Raw genomic sequence first — 13,182 nt, forward strand, 5'->3', positions numbered from 1 at the left:
TACCCATTTGTAAACCTTTTTTCGTTTCTCTTAAAGCATTACAGCTGGAAACCACTTAGTTTCTATCCAACATCCTGCTAAAATTCCTTAATTTTACAATATTTCTGTAAATAGTCTTTAAATTTCTTCCAGTCTTCTTTCACCGACTCTTCTCCCTAGTCTCGGATTCTGCCAGTCATTTCTGCCAGTTCCATGTAGTCAATCACCTTCATCTGCCATTCTTCCAGAGTGGGTAGATCTTGTGTCTTCCAATACTTTGCAATGAGTATTCTTGCTGTAGCATGCATAAAAAAAGTTCTGTCCTTCTTTGGCACCGATTGGCTGACAATGCCCAGGAGAAAGGCCTCTGGTTTCTTCAAGAAGGTATATTTAAATACCTTTTTTATTTCATTATAAATAATCTCCCAGAAAGCCTTAATCCTTGGGCACGTCCACCAAAGGTGAAAGAATGTATCTTCAGTTTCTTTACATTTCCAACATTTATTATCGGGCAAGTGATAGATTTTTGCAAGCTTGACTGGGGTCATGTACCACCTGTATATCATTTTCATAATATTCTCTCTTAAGGCATTACATGCCGTAAACTTCATACCTGTGGTCCATAACTGTTCCCAGTCAGCAAACATAATATTATGTCCAACATCTTGTGCCCATTTAATCATAGCAGATTTCACCGTTTCATCCTGAGTATTCCATTTCAACAGCAAGTTATACATTCTTGACAAATTTTTAGTTTTGGGTTCTAACAGTTCTGTCTCTAATTTTGATTTTTCCACCTGGAAGCCAATTTTCTTATCCAGATTATATGCATCCATTATCTGATAATAATGAAGCCAATCTCTCACTTTGTTTTTTAGTTTCTCGAAACTCTGCAATTTCAATTTGTCTCCTTCTTGTTCCAAAATTTCCCAATATTTCGGCCATTTGGCCTCCATATTGAGCCTTTTCAGAGCTTTTGCTTCCATCGGTGACAACCACCCTGGGGTTTTATTTTCCAATAAATCCTTATATCTTATCCAAACATTAAACAGTGCTTTCCTGACAATATGATTTTTGAATGCTTTATGTGCTTTGACCTTATCATACCATAAATATGCATGCCATCCAAATACACTGTTAAAACCTTCTAAATCCAAAATGTCTGTATTTTCAAGAAGTAGCCATTCTTTCAACCAGCAAAAAGCTGCTGATTCATAATAGAGTTTAAAGTCTGGTAGGGCAAATCCACCTCTTTCCTTTGCATCAGTTAATATTTTAAATTTTATTCTGGGCTTCTTGCCCTGCCAGACAAATCTAGAAATATCTCTCTGCCACTTCTTGAAACAATCCATCTTGTCCACAGTTTGCAATGTCAGGAACAAAAACATCATTCTAGGCAATACATTCATTTTTATCGCAGCAATACGGCCCTACAGTGAAAGCTTCAAATTTGACCAGATTTCTAAATCTTTTTTCACTTCCGTCCAGCATTTTTCATAATTATCTTTAAATAAGTTCCCATTTTTGGCTGTCATATTAATCCCCAAATATTTCACTTTCTTTACCACAGTCAATCCTGTCTCATTCTGAAACCTATCTCTTTCAATCGGTGTTAAATTTTTCTCTAAAACCTTAGTTTTTAACTTGTTCAATTTGAAACCTGCCACTTGACCAAATTCTTGAATTAATTCTAAAACTCTTTTAGTACTAGATTCTGGCTCCTGTAACGTCAATACTAAGTCATCTGCAAATGCTCTCAGTTTGTACTGTTTGGCTCCGACCTGTATTCCTTTAACCAACCGGTCCTTTCTAATCATGTTTAGCAAGACCTCCAGGACCGATATAAAAAGCAGTGGGGAAATTGGGCACCCCTGTCGTGTCCCTTTTTCTATCTTAAATTCTTCCGTGACCACATTATTTACAATTAATTTGGCCTTTTGTTCAGAATATATTGCACCTATACCATTTTCAAAACCTTGGCCTACCCCCATCCCATGTAGGTTCTTCTTCATAAAACTCCAAGAGATATTGTCAAAAGCTTTCTCCACGTCCACAAATATCAAAACTGCTTTAGTGTTTATATTCACTTCTAATTTTTCCAAAATATCAATTATATTCCTCAGATTGTCAGACAAGTGTCTTTCCGGGAGAAAGCCCGCTTGGTCTTTATGGATCTCTTCCATCAATACTTTTTTCAGTCTCTTGGCCAAAATATCTGCAACAATTTTATAATCCACATTAAGTAACGATATAGGGCGGTAGTTCTTAAGCTGGGTCTTTTCAGTCTCTGTTTTAGGTATAAGTGTAATATACGCCTCTTTCCACGACTCTGGCGCCTTTTTCCCTTCCAATATTTCATTGCAGACTTCCTTCAAAGGTTGCAATAACCACTCTTTCAAAGATCTGTAGTATCTGGAAGTCAGCCCATCCGGTCCTGGAGATTTGCCCAGTTGCATATTTTGTATGGCACCTTCTACTTCCTGTTCAGATATTTTATAGTTCAACATTAATTTACTTTCTTGAGAGATTTTTTGTAGTCCATTTGTCTTCAAAAATTGGTCTATGTCCATTTCCTTCTGTGGCCCTTGTGTATATAATTGTTTGAAGTACCTCTGGAAGCACTTTCTAATCTCAATTGGGTTATGTATACTCTTTCCTTCCACTTCTAAGTTTGTGATGGTGTTTAATTTTTGTCTTTTTTTCATTTGCCAGGCCAACAATTTCCCACATTTATTAGCTGATTCAAATGTTTTTTGTCTCATTTGTTTGATTTTCCATTCTATTTCCTGGTTCATCATTTCCATATATTGTACTTGATATAATTTTATTTCTCTCAAGATCTCCTGGGACTTTGGTTTTGCTCTCAGTTTCTTCTCACCTTCTTTTATTTTCTCCAAAATTTTATCTTTCTTCTCATTTTGACTTCTCTTCTTTGTTGCATTCTGTTGTATCAAGAACCCTCTCATAACAGCTTTGCTTGCGTCCCAGATTACTCTTTTTTCTACGTTAGTGTTCATATTTATTTCGAAGTAGTCTCTCAAGGTTTTTTGGGTCTTTTTATACACTTTTTCATCTCTAAATAAGGTGTCATTCATCCTCCATCTGAAGGATCCGGTTGTTATTTGTTTCATCTCCATCCTTACAGTGTTATGGTCAGAGCAGGTTTTTGGGCAGATTTCTACTTTCTTTATCTTTGGTGCCATTCCTCTAGTTATCCATATTTGGTCAATTCTAGTCTATAGCATCTTGGCTTCAGAGAAGAAGGTTCCCTCTCTTCCCAGGGGGTTCTTTACCCTCCAGATGTCCACTAAGTCCATGTTGTCTGTCATCTCAAAGAATGTTTTCGGTAGTCTACCATCCTTGGTGACTACCTGTCTTTGTGCCTTGTCCATATTTGTAGATACTACTCCATTCATGTCCCCCATCAAGATCAAATTGTAATCCAAATAATCCAGTAAAGTCTCATGCAGCTTTTTATAGAATTCAGATTTCCCCTCATTCGGTGCGTAGATTCCCACAATCAAAAATTTCTCTCCTTGTACTTGAATTTCAATTGCCAAAAATCTTCCTTGGTCGTCTTTAAAGATAAGTTTCGGTGATAGTCTCTCCTTTGCATAAATCACAACCCCTCTTTTTTTTTACTTTGTCAGATGAAACAAACTCCTGTCCCAATCTTTTATTAATCAATAACTTCCTGTGTGCCCTTGTTATATGTGTTTCTTGTAAACAAATCAAGTCCAATTGTTCTTTTTTTAATAGATGAAACACACTTTTTCTCTTTCGAGGAGAGTTCAAACCGTTACAATTCCAACTTAATGGTTGCAAAGCCATGATGGGGCTATTTCACTTTACCTCCAACTGCTCCGAGTGTCAGTTCTTGTTCTGTGGGTAGTGTCACTTTTTCTGGGCGGTGCAATCCAAAAGACAGATTTGATATGTCTAATATGCCTTTTGGCTCTTCTTCAGATTCCACTTCTTTCTGTAAATCTTCTTCGTGATCTTTCAAGAACCTGTCTTTTTCCTCAACTGATTTTATTTTTATCTTCCTTCCTTTGTATTTAAAGGACAGGCCTTGAGGAAATTCCCACCTAAAAAGAATTCTATTTCTTTTCAACAGGGCTGCTAGGTCTCCGTATTTGAACCTTAAGTCCAACAGATGCTTTGGGATATCCTTAAATATCACCACACTTGAATCGTCAATTTCCAAAGTTTTTTGGTAATGCAGATTCAGAATTTTATCTCTCTCTTCTTTTGTTCGAAAGGTAATCAAACAGTCTCTCACCTTGTTACTGCTTTGTCTTCTTCCAAGTCTAAATGCGTTCACTATCTTAAATTCTTCCTTCCCCGAATCCAGTTGCCAAAAGTCTATGAATTCCTGTGTGAGAAAGTCAGCCAGGTTATCTTTCTCCCATTCTGGTACAGCCATGATTCTTAAATTTCTTTGTCTGTCTTTCAATTCAATCATGGAAAATGTCACATCATGGTCCTCCAATTTCTTATATACTGGTGGAATCTTCTCTTGAGTAGCAGTTGCGATGTCTCTTGCCTCCTCGGCTGTCTTTCGAGTCGAGGCAGATTCCTGTAGTAGTTTTTCGATGGTCTCTGTATTGGTATTCACCTTCTGCCCCAAGATATTAATACTTGCAGTGTTTAAATCAATTTTGCTTGATGCTTCCGCAACTTGTCTATTTGTCTCAGCTACCTGTCTGTTTGTCTCAGCTACCTGTTTATTTAAACTTTCCAAAGATTCATTTATTTTTGCAAGTGCCTGTGCCAAGATTTCTTCCGATAACATAACTTTTGGTTTAACCTGTGGGAGTACGGCCCCTGATGTTCCAGATGCTCCAGATGTTGAACCCCTTCGTGGCTGCGCAGTGTCTATCCGATAATGTCTGCCAGACCTAGTAATTTTTTCCTGCGGCTCTATCTTCCCTTTTCCATCTGCCATAACAGTCTCATAGAGATTCAAGGTCGCTCCCACAGTTAAGCAGTTGTTTTGAAGTAGAGTGGAATTTTCCTCTAAGCCAGTTGTTATTGTAACAATGTCCAACTTCCTCTAGGGGGACACAGTAACAGCCAGAACTTGCAACTTTAAAGAACAAAGATAGTTTTTATAGGTCCCCCAAATTCACTTTAAAAACAACAATCTCTGTGCACTTAGACAGTTACTTTCAAACCAGGAGCAGTCCAGAAACACTGTATCCCTTTTGCAGAATTTAGCTGTCAAAAATAAACTTTCCACTGTGCAACCCTTATCTCAAGGCACTCCGTTCCAGGTTTTAAACAATGAATTTTATCTTCCTTTTCCCCTTCTTTTTTGCAGGAAAGTTCAGCTCAGTCTTTTCCCCCTCCTCTCCTGCACTCCGGAGGGGGAACCACTTTCAAAATGTTAGGATTTAGCTCTTTTTCAAGCAACTTTCTATGTTTCCGCTTTAGAGTCTCTTTGCTTTGATCTATTTACAATAAAAGGAAGGCAGACTTCCTGGTTGTACCTTCCCGCTCAGTACCAAATTAAACGTTTCTTTTGAATCCAAATTAATCCTACTCACGGGTAGTTGTTTTCAAAGTCCAATTGTCCCAGGAAAAAGGCAGTGCTCTCTGGTAACAGCTTCACGGCTTCGCTCCATGGAAGAAGCAATTTGCTCACAGCACCACGCCACCCCCGCTCTGCTCCGGAGCCCGTTGCCGAGTTCCTTTTGCAATTGGGGGAGCGCAAATGGTGCCCGCTGAGTCCCACGGTCACAGGATTGACCCGCCTGTGATTTTCTGAGGGGTTCCCGCTGCGCCGTAGCGGTAAGACCCAGATTCCGTAGAGCCGGTTCCCTCCGAGTCAGAGAGAAGCAGCCATTACCGATGGCGCCACCCCGGAAGTCCTCAATTGCATTAGAGCCTTTGCACATTGTGGTGGGTCACTTAGGTTGTTCCAGTGAAAAGCTAATCAGCTTAAGAGGAGCCCAGTCATCTTTTCCCCTGGTCAGCGGTGTATCCAAAGCTACACTAGACTCCTTTGCACGATGAAGAACCGACATCACCATGGACTCACCTTGACACATCATTCTAGTCAACACTTATTAAGAAGGATTGGGATGGGGCATGAGAATAAAGCAGTCAGGTGAAACCATGCAGTCCACTCTGCATTGCAGAGGAAAGAGTCACCCCTGGACATGGGAGAAGATGACCAGGCTCCTCTTAAGCTGATTAGCATTTCACTGGCACAACTTAAGTGACCCACCACAGTGTGCAAAGGGTTGGTGTGGGGGATTCACTGGTCTTGAATGGGGTAACTGTGCCCCTGAAGGACCAGGTGCGCAGCCTGGGAGTCATTTTGGACTCACAGCTGTCCATGGAGGCGCAGGTTAACTCTGTGTCCAGGCCAGCTGTCTACCAGCTCCACCTGGTACGCAGGCTAAGACCCTACCTGCCTGCGAACTGTCTCGCCAGAGTGGTGCATGCTCTAGTTATCTCACGCTTGGACTACTGCAATGCGCTCTACGTGGGGCTACCTTTGAAGGTGACCCAGAAACTGCAATTAATCCAGAATGCGGCAGCTAGACTGGTGACTGGGAGTGGCCGCCGGGACCACATAACACCGGTTCTGAGAGATCTGCATTGGCTCCCAGTACGTTTCCGAGCACGATTCAAAGTGTTGGTGCTGACCTTTAAAGCCCTAAACGGCCTCGGTCCTGTATACCTGAAGGAGCGTCTCCACCCCCATCGTTCAGCCCAGACACTGAGATCCAGCGCCGAGGGCCTTCTGGCGGATCCCTCATTGCGAGAAGTGAGGCTACAGGAAACCAGACAGAGGGCCTTCTCGGTAGTGGCGCCCGCCCTGTGGAACACCCTCCCATCAGATGTCAAAGAGATAAATAATTACCTGACATTCAGAAGACATCTTAAGGCAGCCCTGTTCAGGGAAGTTTTTAATATGTAACGCTGTACTGTTTTTAACACTGATTGGGAGCCGCCCAGAGTGGCTGGGGAAACTCAGCCAGATGGGCAGGGTATAAATAATAAATTATTATTATTATTATTATTATTATTATTATTATTATCTAATGCAATTGAGAGGAAGCAAGCTGCTCACATAAAAGGCTAACCAAAAATCAGCCTGAGCAAGTAACACTCATTATCAGAATGGCACAAAGCACTTGATGGGTGGCAGAGAAAGGTAACTGCCTTCCAACCCAGCTCCTGCAGTCAGTCTGTCTGTCTGTGTTTGTGTGTGTGCGCACGATTAATGAAAGTAAATCTGATGTTTCAAAAGAGAGGAATTACCGTATTTTTCACTCTATAAGACACACCAGACCATAAGACGCACCTAGTTTTTGGATGAGGAAAACAAGAAAAAAAATATTCTGAATCTCAGAAGCCAGAACAGCAAGAGGGATCGCTGCACAGTGAAAGCAGCAATCCCTCTTGCTGTTCTGGCTTCTGGGATAGCTGCGCAGGCTGCATTCGCTCTACAAGACGCACACACATTTCCCCTTACTTTTTAGGACGGAAAAAGTGAGTCTTATAGATAAAAAAATATGGTAACTTCCTGTTGGACTGATGCAGAAGAATTGAACCCAGTGATTGAGAACTGGATGTGGTCTGAGACCCAAAACTTTAATTACCCCCATAATGTTTTGGAATGCTTTTGAATATCATTTCTGCATATATTGTTATTTTCCCCATAACATAATTTTTGGGTTTGATGCTTTTGTAACTGTCTCCTCTCACAGGAAACACCCAACGATCTTCTGCAGAAGTTCAAGCAAGATAGCACTGGTGGCAGATAACAATGTTCTGGCATTTAACTGTCAAGGCCATGTGCCCAGTAGACCATTCTCATACAGAGTCTTCTATATCAATAGCCAGTAGGTTGTGTGATCCCAGGTGCTTTAAAAACAGCAGTGTGATGCAAGTGGGGCACTTGCATTTGCACGGCTGAACAACCACCCACCCTCCCAAGTTCAGGTAGAGTCGCTTGGCCTTGCTTTGGTTTGGGTTGCCTGTTTTGGAATAGTGTCTGGGTAGGAATTTTTTTTCCATTTGGCAGATTGGCTATAGCCATTTGATTTTTGCCTACCCCTTAGCAAATCATCACATCTTGTAAGGTGGCGGTTAAGTATTGGCTCAGTTGGATTGTGGGGAGGGGAGGTGCGGTCATCAACTCCCCTCTAGGAACTGGGTATTCTGTTAAAGGAATCTGGGGGTCCTGAATCTCGTCCGAAGTCCGCTTGAGGGGCTAGGGCCATGCCAGGACCACAGGAACCCCGGGGTGAGCTTAGGTTGGTTCTCATCAAGCTTGCTCCCTCATTTGGTTTACCCCATTGGACAATCACCCTGAGAGGTGGAGTCAGTTATAGTGGGGAGTCAATGCCTAAGCCAATACCGCTCACGTGATTGTATTTCAATAAAGTTGTGGCCAAAATTTGCCCCAAAAGTTAAACTTGGGGCCTCGAGACGCAATTATAATTTCTATATATCACTACATCCATATAATAAGCAGTGCTCTTTTTTAGCTGTAACTAACTGGAACTCAGTTTCAGCACCTCTCAGGTGCGTGCTGTTGCAATTGTAAAAGAACAAGGGAGGCCTTTATGGTCAGTTTCTGCACTTCTTTTTCTAGAAAAATAGCACAGAAAATAGGGATTGTACTGGTGGAATGTTCTATCATGCACTTTTTTAAAAATGAGGGAGAAATATTTTCTACTGTTTTCTTCAAACATTCGAGTTCAACATGTGAAGATTTCGTTACTTCATTCCCTTTGGCAATGAGTCTGTTTTCTATACCATTTAGCAAATCATCCCACTCAACTCACACTGTTAAAGAGGCATTTCTTTTTATTTCATTTTCTAAAACATGCAAAGCATTAATCCTGCCCAATGGGCAATCCAAGGGGCTTCTAACGATAGTGCTAAAACAAGGACAAAAATTAACAGAGTAAATGAATTCAAAATAATAAAATAGTGAGTACACAGGAAAACAAGTACCAAGAAATACACCAAGAGATAGAAAATGAAGCTTTCTGAGCTATTTTGAACTCTTCACATCCAGGTTGGAACTGGAACTTCTTGTTTCTCTCTGCAGTTTTCCTCCTCTTTGAAAAGTCTCTGGAGTATGACCTTCATGCTCTCCCTAGATCGAGCCCTCTTGTTTCTCCCAATCAGGAAATAAATCAGTGGGTTAATACTGCTATTCAGGCAGCTGCATAAGAACCCAAAAGACATTGCAAAAAATTCAACATTATAGTCTATAAGTGAAGTGAAGAAACTGATTAATAAAATGCAAGTAAGTGGGAAAGCTAAGAAGAGGAAGAAGAGGAGGGCAAGTAGGATGGCTGTTAAAGCTTTTCCCTTCTTCCTCTGTTGTGATCTGAAGTAAACTTTTATAAACAGGACCAGAGTGGAAACAGTCATGAGCGGGAGGCATAGTATAGCATTCAATAGAAGGTGGTAGAACATGGTATGTGGTAGAATGTTAAAAATAGAAACGATCAAGTTGATTGCAGTGAGCAGGAAAGAAATGATCCATATTGTGGCACACACAAGGGTGGAAAGGTGTGGTGGTCGGTGGCATCGATGCCAAAGTGGGAAGACAGCAGAAACACATCTGTCCATGCTAATGGCTGTCAACAGATATTGACCAGTGTTGTACATGAGGGAAAAAAGAATGGAAACCACTGTTACAATCCAATGCATATAGGGAGGTAAAGATAAAAATGACCCCAGAAGATTTATAATGGAAAAAGGAAATAAGAATATGAGAGCCCCAAGGTCAGCCGCAGCCAGATGCAGGATGAAGGTGTTGAAAGGATTCCTCTTCATGCAAAAGCCAAGAAACCAGATGACAGTTCCATTCCCAATGATTCCAAAAATGCTAAGAAGTAAAATGAAGATGAAGATAAGAATTTCTGCTATATCATATGGTGATAATTCATGATCAAAACCATCCTGGTGGGTTAGGAGGTCAGTTTCATTTTCTGCTCCAATATCTTCCAATGAAGCATTCAAAGTGGACCAGGATCCCAGGCCATCATTGCTCATCTTGCTGGATCTCTACTTCTGTGCTTTTTCTTGTATAGATCTTACTACCAGGAGAAAATAAACAAATGTGGAGTCAGTTTAGGCTGTAAAGCTCAACCATATGAAACTGAGAAAATCAAACAATAACAAAAGAGACATGCTATAGTGGAAATTAATGACTGATAAACAAACACATTAGGAATATAGTTCACAGGAATGTTTGTCACAACTTACCAGTTTCAAAGGCTTAGGGGAGAAATGGAGTTCACTGATGTGTTGTGGATCTTTGCTCTGAGTAAAAAAAATACATTCACATCATCAGTAAGCATATCACTTTAGAACTCAAATTCTCCTCTTCTGCTCTCTGACTCAGCTTAAAATCAGAAACTAACCTCTTGTGTCATGGACATTGGTTGGTTGGGTGGTGGAGAAGAGGAGTATGAGAAGGAGTTGAACAGCTCTTGTGTTTAGGGAAACAAAAGCCAGAATGAATTGGGAAGGCATGTATAATTTTATTGTTATTAAAATGTGATTTTGAAGAAAAGTGGATAAATAAAACTCAAGTTGAATTGGGATTATTAAGAAACATGAAAACTGGAAGAAAAACCCCCCACAATAGATTAGCCAGACAGCAAGATTTTTTATAATGTGGAATTTATTAGACAAACCATTACTCTATCCTGCCTAGTACTTTCTGCTGTGACTGGATGTGGGAACCAAAAATTTCTGCCGTCTTCACCAGCCATCCACCTGGTATCCTACTAACAGAACACTCCATGGAGTTAGCTTGTCCCACCTATCAGTCAAAGGTGAACAGCATTGCCATTCAGCTACAGATCCCCTCTTACCTTTGCTAATGAATGACATCAAAATTAGCAATTCTCATTGCTCTCAAAAACTTTGGATCAGCATCCCTCTGGCATGGTGAGTGGGAGCAGCAAGTGGTGCTGGAATAAGCAGGTAATCGGAAGATTTTCAGAAATTGTTAAGATGCCTCATATGGCTCTTAGCAAGATGTGTAGGATCCTTCCTTCGTGTCTTCAGTTCTGTGTAATCCATTTGCCAGCATCATGTGATAAGATGATTGTATTCCACTTTGAGTCTCAGGATAGCATTTGACAAACTCAGGAGGAGATTCTTGCCTTCTAAAGTTCAGTGTCCGAAGCAGGAACTCTTGAGAAGAGATTGTTTGCAAGTGGTAAGGAAGTCCAACTTCACTTTGTCCTTCCTGCTGATACAGGAACCCAAACATGGAAAGTATCAACCTGATATTACTGCATATGAGACTGAAATATGTGATATAGAAGACTCTGTATGAGAATGGTCTACTGGGCACATGGCCTTGACAGTTAAATGCCAGAACATTGTTATCTGCCACCAGTGCTATCTTGCTTGAACTTCTGCAGAAGATAGTTGACTGGGTTCCCAAACCACAGTGGGCAGCTTCCAATATATTATAAAAACATAACCAAATGATGCATTGGGAAGGCAGGTATACGGTTTTTTATTATTAAAATGTGATTTTTATTAAACCAGATAAAATAAAACTCAAGTCAAATCCACTGTCCTGGTCTCACAATGGCCAAACAGATGCTTAAGGGAAGCCTACAAACAGCTTCTGAACACAACAATAGTCTCCTCTCCTGTTTTTTCTACTTGTCAACCAGCTCTTTAATTTCCCAACCCCACTAGGGGCAACTTTGACATTGCTGCGAGACCATCCTGTGTTTTTACTGGGACATGGGGACACTTCTGTTCAACCCCACATACATTAACATACTTCACATACATTCCTTACATTTTTCACTCCTCTCCTGTTAACCCTCTTTGACCAATATTTTCTAATATAAAATTTCCCAGCATAAGAAGAAGACATGCCAACACCAGTAAACTCTTTATGGAGGATACAATATGAATTATAACAGAAAAAGAAAACACAAGTTAAAGTGAATTCAAGCAGTAAAATGAGAGCTAGTAATAAAAAAAAAATGATGATGAGCCTTACATAGAGATTTTTTAAAAATAATCTTGTATCCCCACTGTAGAGCACTTGTGAGGCAGATGATTGGTTTGTCCAGCCCACTATTCCCTTCTCCAGGGATTCAACTTGGCCTTTTCTGCCTTTAATGCATGTACAGTTCTGCCTATGGTTCCCCTTCCATTTTTGCAAATGAACTATGTCAACTTGAGACATGACTAACAGGGGGAAAACCTGTGAGCAACTCTTGATCAGCAGTAAGGACACAGTGAGTTGGAGGCAAGAAGCACAAAATCTTGTCCTGGAATGAGAAGGTACCAGGAAGATTGGCAGAATTGACTACAGCCCCAAGGAGGAGAAAATTTCACCAAGCTCTCTGCAAGATATTTAGGGCTCCACCCATTACTCTTCATCTGTTCTTAAGCAGTTTGGCAATATCCTGTGGCAAGAAGAATTTTGTTAATTTAAGAGGAGGTTCTTGCCTCCAAAGTCTTGATGTCATGGTGAAGCATTCTTGAGAAAAGTGAGTAAATAAGTTGCAAGGAACAACTGGGTGAGGGGTGAAACTACTGTGTCTGCGTTTCTTTGGGGAAAATCATATGCTTTGATTGCATTGTGCATATGGAGCCCCACAGGTGTAACTATGAAACCTGAAAGGGGGGGGGGGCTTTTGAATGACTAAGAGGGGGACAATGGTTAACCAGGTGGGAGAGGAGAACAGAATGGAATGGTTGGATGCGATGGCACACACACACACACACACACACACACACACACACACACACAAACATGTATATAAAGATCTATGTACAGTATGGCAGATAAAGATGATGGACTTTATGGAGCTGGCTTATCTCACTGGGAGAATCCGCGACCACAAAGAAGAGGAAAATCAAGAAGATTGGAAGAATTTTATTTTTTTTAATGATATTTATTGAGAATTTTTTTAAAATTACACAAAAGATAGAAACAAGACAAAAAAAGAAAAAAGAAAAAGTAAAGCCATCATTCTCCAATTCTCCACTTTCAATACCTTCTTTCCTTGACCTCCTCCTCCTCCCTTTTCCTGTATCCTGATTTATAATAATCACAGCAAATCCTTTCCATAATTCATAATATTCTGTCCTCACATTACCTTAATCTATTTTCATCTTATTTTATATATAGAAAAGTTTAGAACTTAAATCTTAATTTTTACCAACTTCTCCTAACCA

At 40.4% G+C, this 13,182-nt stretch overlaps 1 protein-coding gene across 4 annotated transcripts; it reads right to left on the minus strand.

Moving 5' to 3' along the window:
* Positions 1–8,790: 8,790 nt before the first annotated feature.
* Positions 8,791–11,249, minus strand: LOC308480855 (mas-related G-protein coupled receptor member H-like). Of its 4 annotated transcripts, none has more exons than XM_081012776.1 (2): positions 10,839–11,249; positions 8,791–10,040 (listed from the first exon to the last, which is right to left on the minus strand). In XM_081012776.1, the coding sequence occupies exon 2, from the start codon at positions 10,009–10,011 to the stop codon at positions 9,013–9,015; it is 999 nt and encodes a 332-aa protein (XP_080868902.1). In that variant the 5' UTR covers positions 10,012–10,040; positions 10,839–11,249; the 3' UTR covers positions 8,791–9,012. The 4 variants fall into 4 exon arrangements, with proteins under 4 accessions (XP_080868902.1, XP_080868900.1, XP_080868899.1 ...); XM_081012774.1 differs by having other exon boundaries at positions 8,791–10,055; XM_081012773.1 differs by having other exon boundaries at positions 8,791–10,051; positions 10,839–11,248.
* Between the last annotated feature and the right edge of the window lie 1,933 nt (positions 11,250–13,182).

This window comes from Podarcis pityusensis (genome assembly GCF_964106645.2).
Source record: "Podarcis pityusensis genome assembly, chromosome: 7".
Lineage (NCBI taxonomy): Eukaryota > Metazoa > Chordata > Lepidosauria > Squamata > Lacertidae > Podarcis > Podarcis pityusensis.